Source organism: Eurosta solidaginis, chromosome 2 (genome assembly GCF_040869045.1).
Source record: "Eurosta solidaginis isolate ZX-2024a chromosome 2, ASM4086904v1, whole genome shotgun sequence".
Classification (NCBI taxonomy): Eukaryota; Metazoa; Arthropoda; class Insecta; order Diptera; family Tephritidae; genus Eurosta; species Eurosta solidaginis.
In genome coordinates, this window is record NC_090320.1 from 4,422,227 (window position 1) to 4,445,174 (window position 22,948).

Below are 22,948 nucleotides of genomic sequence, written 5' to 3' on the forward strand. Positions count from 1 at the left end.
ATGCGCTCGAGAACTAGTTTTCGTAAATAAGTTAGAGGTGATGGAAAAATAGGACATTTAATATGCTCTTGCATTATATTGCACTCTATTTTACCTTCACATTTCTGCTCATTACATGTTCCATAGACTGGCTCGCGTTCTAAGTATCTGCAGTTACTAGATTCGATCATTGCCTTTTGCTTCCAATCAAATTCTAGGCATTTTGCATAGCGTCTTTGAACACCTTCGCCACAACTGCGGGAACACTGTAAAAAAGTTTCGAATATTCTTTGTTCGAAAAAACTGCAATACTTTAGAAGAAAAAATTCTTCTCCACCTTGCTTTCGTACTTACCTCCGACCACTCAGAGTAATGCCACTTCGGCGCACAGAATGTTACCTCCTTGTGTGTACAATTCATAAGCGTCCGCGGACGCGACGCAAGATCGCATTCTGATTCGTCCACCGCCATGCCATCACGTAAACAAAGCACAGAACGGCGACGTTGTAAATTGAAACAGTCACCCGTGCAATTTCCCCACTCCGACGTAAACCAAGTGCCACGTTCGCAAGCTGCCGCCTGTTGACTACCACTGCAAACGCGTTTCTGTTCTGGCGTAAAGCGGAAATCGCAAAGATCGGTATAGGGTGGTGTACGATCACAATAGATCGAACGATACTCCCAACCCGCGCCACATACGTTTGAGCACTCTTGATTCCAATCGGACATTAGCCACATGCCCGCCTTATCTAGACGATCATCGCGTAGGTGACGGCGCAAAGGTGTGCTTGAATTGTAGATGCTCTGTATTGTAGAAGGTGTACCAATCATGCGTGAGAGTACACGTGGCGCTTTGTCAGGTCCACGTGCATACATTTTGCGTCTATTCATTTTAGGACAATTACAAGTCTCTTTCAATTCGGGCAACTTCTCTTGTTCACATAAATCTTCAGCGATCTCTTCAATCTGCCCGTTATTTTGCTCCTGTACACAATTCACATAACGTGTACGCGCACCCTCTTCCTCACCATCTGCACATTTACATTCACCATAGTCACCGACGCGCCAATATGCGGGACATAGACCACGATTGCAATGATAGATATCTGCACTAAAGACCGGCTTCTCAACAAATGCGCAACGCTTTGATGAATAGTAACGCGTTGGTGTTTCGCGTACGCAACGGAAAATTGGCGGTTGTATGCCTGGACCACACGAACGATTACATTCGCCAAAGCCGAGTAACTTCCATGCAAATTTACGACGTTTTCGATCGCGTGCACGTGCAATTTGTGAGGAAACTGTTACACCATCGACCAAATTATCGTCAATTTCTTCCAACGGTTGTCCAACTTCATTCCATTGTAATTGTAACTCCTCCTCTTCGGTTATAGAAGATGATGGCACTGGCATTGTATAGTCGTATTTGACGCCAGCATTGGGTCCACGCACAAGGAGCTGTGGGAAGGAATTGAAAATATTTATTAAAATAGGTAGATTTATTTGTGAAGATAACACTTACGAGAAGCATTATAGGTCTGCTTATGGGACCTTTGGCAGTAATGACCCCAGATTCACGATTGTAGTCATACGTGTCATCATTATACTGAAACGTGCCGCTTTCTGAGGGGTGATTGTTACCATTTATAAGGAACATATCCTCGATTGTTTTGAGTGCTATAAGTAGGAAGCAGTGTAAAGAAAAAGAAGATGAAGATTTTTAATTTAGCTATGAGCCGACATGCCGATGCGTCCGATAAGCTTGGAAAACGTCCTACCTATTCTTCAAACAAGTTTTCAAATATAGCGCTCTTACAAAACGTTTATTTTAATTATTGGTGCTTTTAAAGGTCGTTTTGAACTTGCAGCTAAGCTAGAGCAGATTCAGCAGTCATATAGGCATAATTACCTAGTAAATTATCACTTCTCGCTAACTGTTTTACAGTCAAATTCATTGCTCCCGTTGGTATGGTATGCACATAGTTATAGCCATAGCCTAATTTAGCTTTACTAAACACCTCAGATACGATCTCGCATAGGACGGATCCACATTTAGTTTGCGCGTCATTTGTTGTAGCCGGTCTTATGGCGCCACTTTCATGAACAGCCTGCAAACAAAAATAATGAAGTGGATTTTTAGACATGTATAAAGTTCTAATTCAAAGCTTAGTGTATACGATTGTTTTTTTATAAACATATTAGTGATTGACTTACTTACCAAAATATAAATCAAAATAATTGCCAAAAATCTCCACATTTTTAATGAGTATTATTTATTATTTTATTAACTTTCTCTATAATGATTCAATAATATTATTCGTTCTGTTTTTGTTTTGTAAATTGATAATTGGTACATAAAGTTAATTCATATTATTCATAATTCATGACAAAAGAAAAGAGGCGGTATGCTGTGGTGGCCGTCGTGTGGTAGTAGCGTGATCAACCTACCACGCCGAAGGTCCTGGGTTCAAGTCCTGAGCAAAGCACCTAGTTGTTTCAATTAAAAACTATTTTCTAAGCTGGGTCGCCCTTCGACAGTTGTTTGGCAAACAAAAAACAAATTGCAGGGAAAATTAAAAAAGAGCACTACTTCTAAAGAGAGAAACTCTCTTTAGAAGTAAATTGCGCCAAGTATTTTTTTTTAGTGTCGGCAGTACGAGCTTTGCGTAGTTATCAGGAGGTACGCATATTACGATGTTCCTTTATAGGCTGAATATTTTTTCGCAAAATGCAGAATTCTAAGTACTTGAAATATTAGCTATTGTGGCTAAATAAGAAGTCCACTTTAAATTCGAAATTTGTTGCAAAGTATCCAACTTTTTGAAAAGCATAGGCTATATATAGGCTAACTATTAAGTAGGAATTGTTTTAGGTGAATCGCTTTAAATGGTTTTCCCTATATTTAATTCTCCAGAGGAAGAATCTACACATTTTATTGTATGCAATATTCATAACATGGGTTTTTTTAACTTTACCCTGCGTAGATTTTCATTCAAAACAATGATTTTGTTAAATTTCCTACTCAGTTGTCACATTGCCTTGGGTCCTATGTTGAAGTCGCGGGACAACTGAAATAAAGATAACTTTAGAAAAACTTTTCTGAAAAAACTCTACAGCGGTTCGGAAAGTCCTCCAAGTATGTTTTTGTCATGGAAAGTTTCACGGAAAAGTTCATCTGCCTTATCAGGTACCATTTGGAGACGGATAGAAAGAAATTTTTTGTCTCGCCAACTGCTAGACATAATTAAAAGTAGCTCTCTTAGTTTTAAGCAGAAGCTTGATCTTAGTTGTTATTGTCATGTATAAAATTCACATAATATAAAATTAAAAATATATGGTCTTAAGGGTGTAAGCTGGAAACCAATGGTTGTCGGGTGGTTGCCTATGCAGATGACCTCGCTATCCTAGTCAGAGGCAAATTTCTGGGCACCGTGCGCGATGTTCTGCAGGGCTACCTGGATACTGTGGCTAGGTGGGCTGAATCATGTGGATTGGCGATCAACCCGGGAAAAACGGAATGGGTTCTTTTTACAAGGAGATATAAGATGCCCTATTTCAGAACTCCCTCGATTGGAGGGGTACCGTTGGTACTTTCTGATATGGTTAAATATTTGTGGATTGTTTTGGACAAGAAACTGTCCTGGCGACCCAATGTGGAAGATCGGGCCAGGAAGGCTGCCATTGCCTTGTACTGCTGCAGAGGGGCTATCGGAAAGGCACTGAACGTCATGCTGAACATATACCCAGTAGATATTGTGGGAAAGGCGGCCGCAGCAAGGTCGTTGGTCAGGCTTCGTGATATGGGATATGGACTTTATGACCGCGGACACTCTAGACTTCTTACCAGTTTCGACTTCATCCCGGACAGAACGGACTACTGTATGCCGATAACTGCTCCCTATACAACATTTACCCCAGTTATTCCAGAGAGAGAGGAGTGGGGAAGAGGCATTATCTGGGGAATGGGACCGGTTAACTTGTTCACGGATGGGTCGAAGCTGGATGGAAAGGTTGGTGGGGGTGTCTTTTGGCAAGAGCTAAATTTAAGCCGCAAGTTTAAGTTGGCTGATCACTGCAGTGTATTGCAAGCGGAAGTTGCTGCTATTAAGGAAGTGGTGGATGAAATGCTATCCACTGCTACTACGGTTAGGGAATTTAACATCTACTCTGATAGCCAAGCGGCTATCAAGCCCTTGAGCCCAACTACAGTGCGATCGATGATGGTCTGGGAGTGCCTGACCTCGCTTGCGATTGCATCGATTTATTTTACAATTAAGATTATCTGGGTCCCGGGCCATAGTGATATCCCGGGTAACTGTCAAGCGGATCTCTTAACTCGCATCGGTACAACTGAACCGGGTGAATATGGCTGTAGGGATTCCGGGATCCCGCTGGCCACCTGTGGATTGCTCCTCCATAGCTGGGCCTCGAATCAGCTCAGCAAACGTTGGGCGGATACCACGTCTTGCAGGGTAGCAAGATCTTTCTGGCCAAAAGTGGATGGCAGGAGGTCTGCTGAAATAATTGGGTTCACTAAGGCTCACCTATCAATGGTCATTGGGGTTTTGACAGGGCACTGTCCCATGGGTATCCATGCGGTAGTCTCAATATACTGAAAACTCCATCCTGCTGCAGCTGTATGGAGGATGATGAGGTGGAATCACCAAATCACTTTATGCTTCATTATCCAGCTTTTGCCAGAACTAGGCGAAAGTACTTCGGTCACGACGCATTTGGATCTCCCGAGGATATATCCAAAGTTGAGATCGGTATCATTCGGAGCTTTATCGTTGCTACCCAACGATTCTCAAAGTAGCTAGATCTAAGTCACCGTTATTTTTGGTGTATGTGGTATCACAACGGACCTTCGTGTTGTCCAAGTGAGCTACCCTTATCAGGGCAGCTACCACCTAACCTATCCTATCCTAAGGGTGTAAGGCCCGAGTGGCAAACAATTAACTGCTTCAAATACAAACAACTAAGAAAACAACAAATTAAGTCACATACAAACAGACGCAGTAGTAGCCCATCGGTAATCAACTGCAAATTAGATTTCTGAGACATCCAGTTCGAAGTAGAAAAGTGTATACATTGAAAAGTGCCTTTGGCTGGGTCGAAATTGTGCTATCAATACAACCAGTATGTTTGTTTCTGATTGCTTCTTTGTTTTCCTATAACAACAACATATTATTCAATTAAGTCTAAGCTAGAAAAATTTTAACTTTTCTAATTTTAATTCAACAATTACCAAAAAGCAATTAAAGGTTAAAAATAAAAATATCCACTTCTTTTGAAAAGTTTATAATTAAGTTATCATAAATTGACCCAAATAGAATAATTGTTTTTCATGTATCACCATTGACCTATGAAATGCTACTAAATACAAATTTACGTAAGTCAGAAAACACAAATATAGCGTATGTTGGCAATTAATTACACTAAGCAATTTATCGAAAACTAATTTGCTATTCCTAGAAAAAGAACAAGAATCCACTTCCACTATCTATCCAAATAAGAGTTGGCAATGGCAAAAGTGGTTTGGGATTGTCATTCATACGCTTTTATGCCTATTCGTTTTTCCAATTCTTTGCCAAGTCTAACACTTAAACCGACAACATGGACCACACATAAGCGTCAAAAAAAGTACTTATGAATGCTTTTAGACTTTTCATCGAACGTAATAGAATTATACATACAATACACAAATATTAATATATTTCCTCTATTGCCTTATGGTTACTGCTATAAAAATCGTATGCCATATACGCCTGTGACGTTGCTCAGCACAGCAATAGTTTGCTAAATCGCATAAATCTTAATTAAACCATTTTCGGTATTTTAGCGCCGATTAACATAGAAAGGCGTACAATGCAACGCAACGCACGCCCCTATCAGCCTGACTGCCGCTGACAATCGTCGATTTATGAATTTCTAAACATTCAACAACAAAAAAATCATTGTTGTGCATTGAGCTTTCAACTTTTATAGGTAACGTATCGTACAGTTATTTACGTTATTGTTTCAATTAAAGTTTACCATTTCTTGATTCCAGGCGGCATTGCTTGAGAGCAAACTTTTTAAAATTTTAATTTTCTCGTTTTGGCAACAAAGTGGGTACTAAAGAATGGGTTCGAATATGGCAAATATACTTCCTAAATCTATATTTAACATACATATTTGAATCAATCACTTACACAAATATATTTCTCTTATGCCCAGTTTTTCAGTGCGAGTTCAAACTCCAGTCAAAGCTGACTAGAGTTTAGCCTAGCCACTTTATGCGGTAACAAAAAACTTTGTTGCTCATCTCAGCTTAAGCGGCCGAAGTGGCAGGGTTAAACTCTAGTCAACTTTAACTGGAGTTTAAACTCGCACTGAAAAATCGGGCATTAGTGATACATATGTATCTAATTAGCCATGACGTCTTAATACTGTTATACACTTGAACAGCACTTCAAAAAAACTCCAAACACCATTTGTGGTCCCACATTGGCCCACTCTCCATTCCACTGACAAGGCATATCGTCATAGTAGACCCATCGGCGTGACCCAATTACCACTTGTTAATTAGCCTAGAAATGAGTTCAGCAACAAAACTTCACTTAAGCAATTTTTCGTGATTTTTGTTCTCTTTTCTTTTTACTTGGATATTATATTTGCGCCAAAAGAACGCATCTACAGCATTAAGAGATTTCTTTATTTCTATTTTTTTTTTATTTAAGTACCATTTGAATATTGACGTTTTGTTATTATAGGTCGTAAATTGTATTATGTCAAAATGTGGATGAGCTGAAGATGAAGCATCCATTCCTCAAATATAGCAGAGCAGCTGTTGCATACAAGTATTTCGTAATTTATTGTTATTCTTCACTTAAAGTGTAAATGGGGTTATTAAAAAGACATTAGCAGACAATATTTTTACTGATTTTTTTTTTTTTAGTTGTACATTTCTTAAAATTATACATTACGCCAGGCCAAAAAGCTATACTTAATTTTAGATGCCTCGATTTAAAATTACTCTTTCAATATCATGGGCCTCTTAGAATCTCTAGATGTGGCCTTCGAAGTTTTTTAATATTTTCTATTAAAGGGTTAGGCTAGATTTTCATAACCGTGAAATTTTCGTACATTCCCAACTCAACAAGAAAAGAAATTGTGTTTTTCCGCCGGAAAGTTCCCAACCGGAACCATTCGCATCACAGTCGAGTGCATTAAGAGTTACATAACAAAATACATATTTCCGGACCCATTTAATTATTTTCAAAAGAAATACACAGCGCTTAAATATTTAGACTCTTCCAATCACGTTAAAAATTGAAAAAATCTTGGTAAGTCCTTCACAAATTATAACGATAAAACTTGTAAAGAGATATCATTTAGATACTGGAGCCCATCTAAAACCTTTAAAGATTTTTTATTACATACTAATATAACAGAAGCCCGAAAAAATGAAAACGATATAAGTAAATGTTACAAAATTATTTTCCAGATCCATGAGTACAAATTGCAACCTCCCAATTGAATCACAAATTGATTATTCTACAATCAATTTGTCTGCACTATAATTTTGTTATTTACAAATTTTAATATGTTTATAAGAAAAACAATCGAAGTATATATGTAGATATGTACGTTTTGCAATAAATTACAAACAACTAAGTAAAATTTTAATTGGGTAGATACCCATATAAAAAAATTCGCACAACATAAAAACGAATTCGGCAATAAATTCCAACGCCCACACACTTGACTTAGGATGTGAAGAAAAATTGTGTAGCAAAATATTGAGAATGTCATTAAATGATTAATTGCGAACAAGCATTATTATCAAGAACAATAACAACAAGTGCCATATTTCAGATGATGAAAACATCAAAAGCTTGAAAAATGTTCAACAGTTGTAATGACGGTTACTTGAAATGAGGAAAGAAGCATGCCTGTCGCCTGTCAACAGTAGTCGCTTTGTCAAAATCATCTGATGATATGATATGTCATGTGATATGTCTTATGTGATGAATATTCCTACATGTGTACATCGTCGTTCCTTGTATTTTATTAAATGCTAATAAAATTGTAATAATGCTAATGACTCAGTAAGCAAATCATGCTGCATTACTAAAACAATGGGCGCTTTCAGCGAACACAATATTTGTTGATACTTTGCAAACATGTGTCCATCAATTAGGTGATAGAAAATGTGCTCTTAGATGGCTGAATTGAGTCAACTGCCAAATGAAATAAATATCCTTTAATTTCTTTAATTTTAAGGAAAATTACTTCTTAAATTATTTTTCTCACCACACTGAAATATGAAGAGGAAAAATTTAGTTATAACCAACTTTTTAAAATGTCAAAGAACTGTCAGACAACCGAATAAATACGTTGAATATAGCAAAAAAGGGTCATGCTCAGTAACTTTGGACTGAGTAAGGAAATTGAAAAATAGGTAGAGTCTTCTTTTGACGGTCAACAATCACGCTCTACAAGTTGCTTATCATACCTGTCCTGATGTATGCCACGGCATCATGGACGGTGTCGAAAGATAATAAGAGGGTCCGTGGAATTTTCCAAAAAAAGATCCCGAAAGCTCTACTTATGATATGAAGATAGCGTAACGAATGACAGCCCAAAAATTTCGCTGGCTATGTCATTTAATGCGAATGGACGAAGACATTTAGGCCAAGAAAGTATTTCAATTGACACCCATATTTAGAAGAAGGAGAGAAACCTCCACTGAGTTGGGAGAGACAGACGGATGAAATCTTGATCTCCCTAGATCTTGCTGATTGGCACCAGCCATCGCGAAACAGAGATAGCTGGCATGACTTTTTTCGAAACGGCCAAAATCGTTTAAGCCGTTAAGCGCCATTTAGTGATGTTTTGATAATTTTACCTACTGGGAAACGCTCTGTGTGTGACAACTTCGTCCTTTTACCAAAAAAGAAATATGTACATCACAATATAAAGTTTGACACAAAGTGATAGTAACACATTTCAAACCGTCAAAAAGTTTATTGCGGGTGCACACAGAAAACACAAAGGCACACACTAATAGATCGGCTCATATGTGCTGACAGCACTGACAAATATGCACCTTTCGCTGCAGATATGTACTGCGATCCTGTCAAAGTTTGGAAAAGAAAAAAACTGAAAGTACGTGATTGATTTGATACTTTTTTTAACTGAACTAAGCCTTTTACAATAGTTTAAGTCAACTTTGGGGTTTGCTTTTTCATTTCTTTTCACTAAAATTAGTTTTTAGAAGCTTTTATAAAATATTTATGAAAATAGGTTTATACATGCAACTAGAGTTTGAGTACATTAACCGATCGACAAACATCATAGTATCAAGCACATGATCATATTTACTACATAAACGATTGTTTGTATGTATCTAAGTAAGCTGTCAGTTGAATTTTGATTGATTTCAATCGATTGAATGCCTCTATTGAATAATGGTCAGGAAGCATTTTCCTGCCCAATAGATTTATTCTACATTTACTATAGGCCACAGCACATCAATATTATTTCTTATAGTTGTGTGTGTGTGTGCGTGTTAGCCACTTATCGGCCACATATTTTGTGGCAAGAGTAAAATTCAATTTGGCTTTGAGCCAGCAGGCGGAATTATTTTAGTATATCTACTAACAACAACAACAATACGATTATATTTGAAAGGTGGCATGAACTATGCAAGATAGTAAATTCCTTTTGTTTGTTTGTTTTGTTGAGATAGTCAGTAGTGAGGATTCCTAATTGAAACTAAATGGAAGTGAATAGTCAATATATTTTACTTAATTGGATGTGCATACATTAGGGTAATATGTGTTGCAAAATGAATCTATCCATATTGTGAAACAACATTTTGTGGTTTCTAAAACTTTTTATAATTAATCGTACGTCAAACAATGCAATGAAACTACACACCAAATCTCTAGTTCTAAAACGATTCACATTCGAATTAAGACGCAGCGGCTGCGCTGGCTAGGCCATGTTATGCGAATGAAAGATGATGCTCCGGCCAAGAAAGTGTTTCTATCGGAACCCGCCTATGGAAGCAGAGGTAGAGGGCGGCCCCCACTCTGTTGGGAGGAACAGGTGGAAAACGATTTAAACTCCCTTGGTGTGACCAATTGGCGCCGGTTGGCGGAGCGAAGTAGCGACTGGCGCGCCTTGTTGGACGGCCATAACCGTTTAGACGGTTAAGCGCCAATTAAGTAAGTAAGTAAAACAAAATTTTAATGGAAAGGATTATAAATCATAAAAGTTTAAATTTTATTAATCCACTTTCCAAATGTACTTACGGCAAACCGCAAAGAACCTTTATAAAGTCGTAAAATACTTTTAAACGAGTAATAAATTATTTTAGTTCAAATTGATTTTAACATTTTTAGTCAAATGTGGCATAATGAAAGTTGTATGGTTTCTAAAATGTATGTATTAGGGTGCCCCGACACAAATTAATTTCGGAGTTTATCCAAGTGTACCGCGAAAATCGGAAAGTGACGAGCACATTTTTCCAATTTTTAGTGATAATATCAAGATCAGTGACAGAATACTGCACATTTCCTTCGAAAACTTAGAAGAACGGTTCAGTACCAAGGTCATGTAAAACAAAGTTGCAAGCAGCCACCTTGGAATTAAATTCCCTTTGCAAAGAGTCTGTGAAGAAGTTTGTTGAGTGACTTTGCGGAGTTGGGTCTAACCATTACTGAGGCAGCCATACTGAATCATTTTCTAGCTCATCCAATATATAAATTGATACCACTTCTTTTGTGATTATCTTTTCATAATTAGCAAGGATGTTATATCTGACTGACGCTTTGGCGGAGTAAAACGAAAACATTGAAATTTAACAAGATATTTATTTAATATTAACGTATCCACGGAGAGCACTCAATGCGCCTCTCTACGCTACGTCAGCGTTGCACAGGTCGTAGTACTTCCGGTTTAGTGATTACACCTTAAACAAGAAGAACTCAGTCCTAGAATTTCGCCTTGTATTATAAATATCTCATTACTTGTTGATAAGAACTAATTTTGAGGATCTTCTATAATATTAGAACTTTCCATCCTCCAAAGAAATCTTAAGGAAACGTTTTTCTAGCCTACTTCTTGTTAAGAAAAATTGTGAGTACAATTTTAAATTTGTTAGGCTAACGTTAAACACAAGACTGTTTCATATTAATTTTTTTATCAAAATTGTTACAAATTTTTATGGTAGAAAATAACATATTTTATATGCAGGGTCAGGCACTCTAATAATCATATGTATTTGTTTTTTACACAACAACATACATAGTCAAGTATATAAAAATGTATGACAGATATGCAATAATTTATGAATATTTATTTCCATAGTATTAAATATCCTAAAGCTCTTATTTATCTGCTAGCGCTACTAGAGTTCAATCCGTCAACAAAATTTAGCAAACTTTTCCTTCGTATATATTTCCGTTAGGGCTGTCCCATAATAAAATGCATGATCTCCCATGTCTAACATTATAAACTTTAGGTCTATTCACGTACCCATGATTAGCAGTTTAAAAATTATTTCTGCTCAGTTGAATTTGTTTTTGTAATAGAGTAAATATTATAAGCAGATAATGTGATAAGCTCACCTACGTGACATTTATTTAAAAATATAAATTTGCTGTAAATTTATTAACATTTACGTCGCACTGCCGTTTTTTGGGTTTTTGCCAAGAATTCAGGAAAATTTACTGCTTTGAGGGTAAATTTTTCTGTTGATTTTCATAGGACTGTGACAATCCACAAAAATAAGTCTGCGTTTGAATATGTAATAAAATTTTGATAAGTTTCCTTCTTTAGATATGTTGTTATTATTCGTCGAAAAAATTTAGCACGAAAGTTTTCGGATTTATTATTTTTTTTTTTTTTTACTAATTGTTTTATTTCGTGTGCGCCTTTGAGATTACTTTCAGAATCTCGACAAGAAATAATTCTGACAATTTTCTAAAATCCTGAGGACATACAGGCCAGTTAAGCCAAATTGCATACATAATCTTGATAAGACACTTTCCCGACAAATGTTCTGTAATAATATTATTTGTTCATATTTAGTCGAGATTTATTCTATGTACATACATACATATATACACGTACCGTCGGAATTTTGGATTCAATAATCATACTAAAAGTGAATGTAGAAATTTCCGCGAACTTTTGAAATGCTTAATTAGAGGGCTCCGCGTGGTTTGTTTTAAATTTGTGTTCAAATTTACGTATATATATTAGCAACAGAGATTACTGTGGTGCTGAAATACCATGTGAATTTAATAAAATGTTTAACAAGTAAATGATAGGCATGGCTACTTTACGGTTCCCCCCACTTACAGTCAAAAAATGTCTCATAACCAAGAAAAATAATATACTGAATTGAAATAAAAAGTCACAGAAAATACCCCGTAAGAGAATCTCTAGGTCAAAACTAGTGCATTTCTACTGCATTCTGAACCACTAATAGTTCGCCATCTATCTCTTATACATGTTTTCAACTGGCGAATTTAACATGGCGATGTCCTAGGCGGTGGAGATTGTCCCCGTTGCTTTAACTTTTCACTAGTTCCTAACTATATACAAATTTCTTTTTGGTACTTTTTCGATAGTTACGTACTGGTGGAATAGTGTTGAGAAAGAGGCATACTCAGCTCGTTAAAGCTGGTAGCAGTTTTTTAGTCGATTTTATAACTGAAAACCTAGCTAGTTATTAACGAACTAAGACTTAGTTCTGAACCAGAAATTTGTATCACTAGTTACTGACTTCCCTTGAGGATACTTAACTATTTTCATATAAAGTTAGAATAGGCTCCTCTTGTTTTGGTACAGTTTTGCTTCCACTGTTTGGTCACATGCCCCATATATTTCAGCTCCGCGGTCAAATATCTATTTTATTTTATTTATGAATCAATTTTGATTACAAATTTTTTTCAGTGCTATGTATAATGTTTTTGAATAATTTTTAGTTGACAAGTGGCTGAGCTTCATACGGGAGTGCTTTTTCTTGGCACTTTCATAAGAAATTCAAGCATTTTCATATGATTCGAAATTATATGTGGGGGCATATGGGAGTGCTATGAACATTTTTTTTTTTATTCAAAGTGTGAATTTGAATGATTCAGGGCAAAACAAAAACAAAAGTGCTGTAAGTTTATAAGGGTTGAGCAGCTCTGATTATTACTGTTATTTGAAATTTTTTTAGCAATATGTAAATTAAATTTAATACGGACCGTAATATTTATCAATATTACAGTGAAAAAAGTATTTCAACAAAAGCGAGGGAATTTGTTCTATGAATATGCTCCGTAATTTTTGGCATTACCCAGATTTATTACAAACATCATTGCAATATGTCAAATGCAAATGCCAAAGAATAGAAGACAATATTTACATATGTATGTTCATCATTTTTCATTTTAATTCTTACAAATCCATATTTTCCACAAATATTTGCTAGCAATACATATGTCATCATCTTGTACGTTAATCAAATAGCAGATTTTTGTCTAAAAGCAAGATCGTATTGAAATAGCAAAATATTAAAATAAAGCAATGTTGCAATATACATTCCTATATCAACATATAAATATATGTACGCATGACTTAACTTCAATTGTCCGTTGTATACACATGAAAAGTGTAAAAATTAGACACATAAATTTATTGTCGGACAGTGTGTCTGCCATTATGATCATCGACTAACATATAAACATACAAAAGTACATACAGAGGAATCTTACGGCGCTAGAATTTTGACAATGAATTTCGGTCTTCTTTGCGTTGTTGAAAAATTTGAATTTTATTAAGAACAGTCTTGCAAAAATATGTACATATGTATATTCATTTAAATGTATTTGTAAAAACATATGTAGTATATATTAATAAATAGATTATTTTATAATTTATTTCATTCATAAAGAATGAGCAAAAATATTCAAGTTTTCATTTGCAGGCTTTTTTTTGGTGATGCCTTGCCTTTCGGTCTTTAGGCTTTGATGGTATTAAAAAACGCTTAAGCAAAAGTTTTTCTAGTGTCTAGTGTTTGCTTAAAGAAAACATTTCATATATGATATAAAATGTAAAATACATTTAAATTAATAACTTCATTAGAAATAGTTGATATATCAAGTTGGTTTACCTAGATATAGTACTTTCCGCCGTACCGCACGACCACTGCGGATACGTAACAAAATAAAATAATTAAAAAAAATGTTTAAGTTAAACGGTTTTATTGAAAACAATACTTACGTGAAGTAATAATAATATTAAAAGCTAGAAAATAATTAGGTAGGTCCTAGGTACCAGTCATCACACTCCTCATCAATCTAGGGCGTTGATCAGACAATTAAATAAAAGCATTGAGCGCGTGAAATTTCTAAAAATGTGAGGCGGCGTATCATAATCTGATTAGGGTTCAGTTGGTCTTATATATGACTATCAATAGAAATTTTACGTCTCCTCGAACTCCAAAATATTTTGATGTCACGTCTACCGGACTGTAGTTAATATTTGTTCCAAATATGGACCAAATCGGACCACAAATACGTTTTTTTAATATTTCGATCCTTGCGCCACCTAGCGGTGACTTTTTTCATAGGTCGCTTTCTATCCTTGTATGTATTATGTGTTCCAAATATGAGCCAAATCGGAGCACAAATACGATTTTTGTGAATATCTCGAGCCTTGCGCCACCTAGCGGCGATTTTTTTCATAGGTCGCTTTCTATTCTTGTATGTATTATGTGGTCCAAATATGAGCCAAATCGGACCACAAATACGTTTTTTGATTATGTCGATCCTTGCGCCACCTAGCGGTGATTTGTTTCATAGGTCGCTTTCTATCCTTGTATGTATTATGTGTTCCAAATATGAGCCAAATCGGACCACAAATACGATTTTTTTCTTATTATTGCATTGTCATCGGGTTCTGAACTATATTCCAAGTTTCAAGCTTATAGCTTATGGGGAAGTTACTTAAATTTCAATTATAAGAAAGTGCGGTCCAGCCTGTCAAGTCAACCTAAATAAAACCGTTTAATAATAAAAATGCTTCAATGCCTTATTAGACACCGTAGCACAGTTTGTGAAAATTCGCGCATTGTATATCACACCAATATTCAACCTACATATTTTTAAATGAAAAATATTTATCCTTTACACCACAACATTATGACAAACAAGCAATAAACTCAAGACACCCACCTGCTGGGTCAGTAGAAAAAATCTTGCTAATTAATTTTTTGTATACTTCTAATCATTGAGCAATTTTCAGTGTGTCTGTTGAAATTTTCCAGAGAAAATGCAGATTGTTTTTCCAAAACTTAATAAACAATTCAAAGAGATTCACTGCGGTTCAATTTCAGCAAATTTTCAAGACACGATATCAAAATATGCAAACTATTTTGATAAACTATTCAAATTACATAAAAATTGTTTTAAACTATTACTTATGAATGCGATATGCGTAGCTTTTAGCACTAATCTGCAATTATGATTGCTTGTGTATGTGTGCGCGTACGTTATGGCCATTTACCTTTTTTTTTGACCAATTTCGTGTTTTATTTTTATTCGCCTAGCAAATTGATGTTACGTTAACATATAATTAACCAAACAGATAATAAGTAAATGTAAGTAACCGTTATCCGAAAATACGCACTAAATAAACTTACAAAAAACAAGTAAGGAAGGCTAAGTTCGGGTGTAACCGAACATTACATACTCAGTTGAGAGCTGTGGAGACAAAGTAAGGGAAATCACCATGTTGTAAAAGGAACCTAGGGTAACCCTGGAATGTGTTTGTATGACATGTGTATCAAATGGAAGGTATTAAAGAGTATTTTAAGAGGAAGTGGGCCATAGATCTATAGATGGACGCCATAAAGGTGGACCAGGCCTGACTCGAGAATTTGTTTGTACGATATGGGTATGAAATGAAATGTGTTAATGATAATTTTAAAAGGGAGTGGGCCTAAGTTCTATAGGTGGACGTCTTTTCGAGATATCGCCATAAAGGTGGACCAGGGGTGACTCTAGAATTTGTTTGTACTATATGGGTATCAAATGAAAGCTGTTAATGAGTATTTTAAAAGGGAGTGGGCCTTAGTTCTATAGGTGGATGCCTTTTCGAGATATCGTCATAAAGGTGGGCCAGGGGTGACTCTAGAACTTTTGTGTACGATATGGGTATCAAATGAAAGGTGCTAATGAGTATTTTAAAAGGGTGTGGGCCTTAGTTCTATAGGTGGACGCCTTTTCGAGATATCGCCATAAAGGTGGACCAGGGGTGACTCTAGGATTTGTTTGTATGATATGAGTATCAAATGAAAGGTATTAATGAGTATTTTAAAAAGGAGTGGGCCTTAGTTCTATATGTGAACGCCTTTTCGAGATATCGCCATAAACGTGGACCATGGGTGACTCTAGAATGTGTTTGTACGATATGGGTATCAAATTAAAGGTATTAATGAGGGTTTTAAAAGGGAGTGGCCCTTAGTTGTATATGTGAAGGCGTTTTCGAGATATCTACCAAAATGTGGACCAGGGTGATCCAGAACATCATCTGTCGGGTACCGCTAGTTTATTTATATATGTAATACCACGCACAGTATTCCTTCCAAGATTCCAAGGGCTTTTGATTTCGCCCTGCAAAACTTTTTCATTTTCTTCTACTTAATATGGTAGGTGTCACACCCATTTTACCAAGTTTTTTTCTAAAGTTATATTTTGCGTCAATAGACCAATACAATTACCATGTTTCATCCATTTTTTCGTATTTGGTATATAATTATGGCATTTTTTTCATTTTTCGTAATTTTCGATATCGAAAAAGTGGGCGTGGTCATAGTCGGATTTCGGCCATTTTTTATACCAATACAAAGTGAGTTCAGATAAGTACGTGAACTGAGTTTAGTAAAGATATATCGATTTTTGCTCAAGTTATCGTGTTAACGGCCGAGCGGAAGGACAGACCGTCGACTGTGTATAAAAACTGGGCGTGGCTTCAACCGATTTCGCCCTTTTTCAAAGAAAACAGTTATCGTCCTAGAAGCTAAGCCTATACCAAATTTCACAAGGATTGGTTAATTTTTGTTCAACTTGATATCTTCAACGACTGCCAAATTACAGCTTGCAAAACTTCTAAATTACCTTTATTTAAAAGTGGGCGGTGCCACGTCCATTGTCCAAAATTTTAGTAGTTTTCTATTCTGCGTCATATGCTCAACTCACCTACCAAGTTTCATCGCTTAATGCGTATTTGGTAATGAATTATCGCACTTTTTCGATTTTTCGAAATTTTCGATATCGAAAAAGTTATTGTCCGATATCGTTCATTTTAAATAGCGATCTGAGATGAGTGCCCAGGAACCTACGTACCAAATTTCATCAAGATACCTCAAAATTTACTCAAGTTATCGTGTTAAAGGACAGACGGACGGACGGACGGACATGGCTCAATCGAATTTTTTTTCGATACTGATGATTTTGATATATGGAAGTCTATATCTATCTCGATTCCTTTATACCTGTACAACCAACCGTTATGCAATCAAAGTTAATATACTCTGTGAGCTCTGCTCAACTGAGTATAAAAATTGTAGCGAAAGGAAAAGAAGTAGCTATGGTCAATAGGAAGGCGCAAAATAAATTTTTACAAATAAATATTTATTTAATTTTTTCGATTTTTTTGTTTTGATGACCTTTCTATTATGCTACATTTTTCCTGTTTGTTTCATTTCCATTGTTTTTATGTACTCTTTAAAATACATCGTTAGTTTACCTAATGCCCGATTTAAAGGCAATTATTGCAATACTGATAATCTCTCTGCTTAATTCAACCCAATTAAATGCTTATGGTTAAGTATACGCTTGCAGAGACCTTGACTTATTTAGGCCAGTCTTTCAACCCTTAATTATGCCTGTATAGTATGATTAAACACAGAGCACGGATTAAAAATCCATTCAAAAATATTGCTTCTCATCGAAATGTTCTTAAAACAATCTTTCTACTATGCCACCTGTCAAATGTAACGAGAGTGAATTTTTTCAGGAGTGCGTTTTGGAATTTAAAACCCTTGCTGAAATTAGGCATGCGTTGTTTAAAAATTAGTGGCATTATATATATTAGACTGGGTCGATTTATTAACCGATATCGCGCCATCGATTTTTCGATAGGATTTGGGCTCAGGAAAAAAGTTCCACTCGCATACCCAAAAAAATAATTTTCGAGCCAGCGAAAAAAATGATGAAAGGGTAAATTTTTCGACCAAAACACTCCCCAAAACCCAAAAAAAAATTTTTTTTCGAAAGACTGTTATCGCCAACATTTTTACAACAATTTTTTGAAAAAAAAAAATACTGTAACGAATTTACTGCAATTCCCCTTATTTGGAATCTTCTGCTAACGTTCGAATCACTAAACTGTTGAATAAATAACTCCACTATTCAATAATGCAAAATGGCCTTTATTAAAGTTCTTCACAATAACAGTACTATTGCTCGCCAGATAGCGTCTTAGATCAAACTGATTGTCGCGCCTCTACTGTTGCTGCCTTTTATACTCTGTGATTTCCTCGTTGCATATTTCTAGGCTTTTCTATTTCCAGAAATTGCGAGTTAGTTATCAGTTATAAAATTACTCAGCTGTAACTACAGATGCATGATTTTGTAGCTTCTCTCATATGCGCGTGTCCACAATTATAGTTGCATAATTTTGGGAGCATCTCAGATAGGATATCTGCATGTGTTTGTGCGTCTCTTCTCCGCTGCGTGTACGTACATATGTGTAGACATAATGATTGATCTATTGATGTGTATACAAGTCACTGCTTAGCATCGGCTTAGAGATGATAGTATTCCTTAGTGTTGCTAATATTCGTTGCAATACTTTTTGGGTTTTGGGGAGTATTTTTCTCGAAAAGTTTACCCTTTCGCAGATTCGAAAATTATTTTTTTGGGTATGCGTAGTGGAACTTTTTTTCCTGAGCCCAAATCCTATCGAAAAATCGATGTCGCGATCCAGGTTAATATATATAATTAAATACTTCCGCTTTTTTTTTTTTTTTTTGAAGTTCTTCTCCAAAACTAAACTTATGGGTGGGATTTCAAAGTTCGATATTGAACTTCTCGTAATATTTTTTTAACCTCACATATTTTTTCCTTCATATTTATTTTGTATGCAGGGTCGAAGTCAGATCTTCGAAAAAATTAAAAGGTGTATATATCTGTTTCTTCTCTGCCTATCCAAGTTTATAGGCAGAAAAAAAATGCATACCATTAAATTTTTTTTTAAATCAGTAAGGAAAAGTACTAAAAATGTTTCCTTTTCGAACTTGCATGTCTCATACAATGAAGGTTTAATTAATCAAACAGGAGAATGGAGAAACTGTCTTTTACTTATGATTTGGTCCAATATGCGCGGCTTTAACACGATAACGCGTGCATTAACAAATTATTAATATTGTGAGAAGCTTGGTAAGAATATCTTCCCACTATGTCCATTCCGTTGAGTTTGTATATTTAAGAAGCTCGCCATTATTGATTCTGGAAGGACAGTTCGCTAAGCTCTGGCAACGTATGTAGGTGTTTCACCATGTCCTACATCCCTGGAATATTTCAAGTGCGACATGATAAAAGGATCGATCGGTTTGGTATGACACAACAGGTTTGAGATCTCTAAAGCGCATTATCTAATCCTAATGAATACGACACTAACCCTCTTCAATCTAGCATCGCTCGGAGGGTTTAATCTTAATTTTCATTAATTTTCCATTGATATATCCTGTTTTGACTATAGCTACAGCTTTCTGTGGAGTTCCCTCTACGTGATACATCGCATCGAAAACTCTTTTTCCCAGTTCAATAAACCATCTAAACTCCAACCAACCCTTTTGCTGAAACTGGTTGGTCAAGTCTAGTATAGTTTTTCCGGATTCAACAACATTATAGCATTTATTTTTTTAATTTATCATTTTCAAAGGAATTTTTTCTTTGTGCTCAGAGTTAACAAATAGCCATGTGGAAATGTGGGATACTGTGATATAAATCTGTGTGACTCTGGCTTTCGGCACATACATCGCCGTATATGAGTGATGAGTTGATGTTTTGATTGCCGAAAACTATTCCCCTCTAGATTGATGGGCATTTGTCGTATTTAACTTTAACCAAACTCGTCTCGTTAACACTCTCCATTGCATGTCTTATCAAATTAGTGACCATTTAAAGCCATGCGGAATTTCTCCTTTTTGTTTTTACCACATCACACAATGAATCTCTTACTTACTCAAGGTATAGTTATCCTACTATATATGTATGTGCAAATGTCAATAGTTAAATAAATCTCAGCTAATACATCCCTTTTAACAGCTGAGTAAATCATTTAAATACACGCAAGCTAACATCAAACCATTTAGTAAAGTGGGAAAGATATTCAAAACTCGATTTGGTAGGGGATAAATGAATAAAAAGTTATGAATGGCATACAATGCATATCTGTGATTGACATTATTAAGTTGTAGTTAAAAATGAATGGCGTCTAAACAGTCTGGCAATTAGAGTAGTCAGTCGTCTTTGAGCAACAAACCTTGGAGGACACTAACAAAAAAGTTGAACTTTTAATTCGCATGCGTATATGTATTTAGGAAGCAAATTAGGCTTTAGTAAACAGTTTTTGAAATCCAAAAAGTATGTAAGGTATAAAGGTTTCAATAGTTAATGCAAATCGGTTCCGACTACTTGTATTAATTTAATGGATCAAGGCATAAAAATATTTATCGCTAAACCATGTTCAGAATTTTTTCAATAAACAATGCGAATGTGTTTGAAATTTCAGGTACTCTTTCACTACAATCTTTCACAGTCGCAATAATGTTACGTTTTAGTCTCCGAAGATAAAAATCCTTAAATACTGCCATTTTACTCAGAAAGATCGGTATATTGCCTATAACAGATTTTCTATCCAGGCAGAGTCCATAACTATCCAGCTCACCTCTAGACAAATATACGTAGGCTCCATATAGTGCTTCCACCGAACTTTCTATCCGCGCAGCAACTAGGATAAATTTATATGCCACTTACTTGCCTATATATAACATTCGATAAAATACGTGGCATTGCCCGTAAATAGGCAAACATACGTATTATTTACAGGATTATTTATAAATTTTTTGGGGCCCAAATTACCCCAGGTTTATGTCCTAAGGAAGCCTCAAAAATCAAACAAATTGTATTGCAACGCAGAGTGCAGTTATGCTTTGAAATTTTTCTCAGAAGAAGACCTTAGCTTGTTGAAAACAATTAAAAGTAGCACCGCGCTCAAAATGAATCGACGAGAGAATCAGGAGGGTCTGAAGTGGTAATGTTCGGGGAACTGCTTTTTGACACATTTCTTCTCAATCGAGTTCTTCTTCCTTGAAAATTTTTCTAAATAGGAAGAGACCGCTAAACTTGTAACTGCTGAATTAGGATATATTGTCTAGCACAGATTTGACGGCGCGCATAAAAACCCTTCTTTCGTAAACAAATCAGCATACCAACAGATACAGTTGTACCCTAGAAGTAGGCCTGCGGAATATGAAATATGACGACTCGAGTACAAATCTCAACACGGGAATGATATATCATCTATTTTAAAAATTCAATAATACCTAAAGAGATCTTTCATAATTAAAAATTACAATAATTTAATAAAAACAAAAATATAATTATTGTGTGAACTACTTCTAAAAATGTATGAATGTGGGAGATGAACAAACGATTAAATACAAGATACATTTTTCTTAGGATAAAAAAATATATATAGAACAACATCCCGTAAAGACCATAACTGGACAAAGTTTCATTTCTGAAAATGGTTGAGCATCACCAGAGGTTAAATATTTTCCTTTTTAAAATCTTTTTTTTTAATTATTCGTGCGTAGCGGTTACTACTTAATTGCGAAAGTTACCCACTTAGGTAGGCCTGTATTAAATTAATAAATTTTTTCTTTGGTACAAATCAAAACACATTTGTATGTACAAATATCCACTTATAAAAAAAGTATGCCTTTAATCAATAAGATAATTAAAATTTGAGTATCAAAAATTTGTCACTCGCACACGAACGAAAATTAATTGTTTACATTTTGCCGCATTAAACACAATTAATAACTCATTAGTTCACCCACTGACCACACCGAGCCACCTTCACAGCGAATACCAAATTTCAAAAATACCGGAACACCCCGTATACAACTCAAAAAAAAAAACGTTGTTGAATGGTTGACAAAACATCAGCGAATGAATTGAGCCGCAAGAAAAATTTATGATTTCGAATTTTCCCCAAAAAAAAACAACCTAAATTAACTAAAAGCAAAAAAAACACACACACACACAAAATACTAAAATACAATGCGATATAAAAGATAGATAGATGTAAAAACAATAACAAATATAAATGCGCGAACAACGCTAAACAAAATCATAACAAATATACATTCATACATTTATACTTACTTAATACATTTATACAAGTAATGAAAATGACAACAATAAAAGTTAGCAATACATTTGAAAAATCTTTATGATGCCTCGAACGCACAATTACAGCGCAGTGCAGAGCCGAAGCAAAATAACATCATAAATTTAGTTGTTGCCAACAAGCCACTAACAATAACAACAATATTATTAGCCAATATCAACAACACTACAATGGTCAAGTAACAACAATCAAAAACAAACATATCACGAATAACGAACGAACACATTTATTGACAGTCGATATACACGAGCGGAAAAATCGTTCGTTGAACAAAAGTCCAAAAAAAGACGTCGGGAAAATTTGAAATCCAATGAACGATAAAATACGTCAAATGAACTTGAAGTAAAAACATATTTTGTATATGTATGAGTAAATACACACATGTGCATATGCCGGCAAAAAGTTATGCCGGCAAATTTGATAGAGAGGGTGGTGA

General features: G+C 35.4%; 1 protein-coding gene across 1 annotated transcript in view; it reads right to left on the bottom strand.

Annotated features, from left to right (window-relative positions):
* The window catches only part of LOC137239144 (thrombospondin type-1 domain-containing protein 4-like), a 30,726-nt gene that overhangs the window by 2,380 nt on the left and 5,398 nt on the right, over nucleotides 1-22,948 (bottom strand). Inside the window, exons 4-7 of the mRNA XM_067764123.1 lie at nucleotides 1,889-2,087; nucleotides 1,502-1,656; nucleotides 334-1,437; nucleotides 95-245 (exon numbers count right to left, since the gene is read on the bottom strand). Coding sequence (XP_067620224.1) covers nucleotides 95-245; nucleotides 334-1,437; nucleotides 1,502-1,656; nucleotides 1,889-2,087 — 1,609 coding nt within the window. The remainder of the gene's footprint in view (nucleotides 1-94; nucleotides 246-333; nucleotides 1,438-1,501; nucleotides 1,657-1,888; nucleotides 2,088-22,948) is intronic.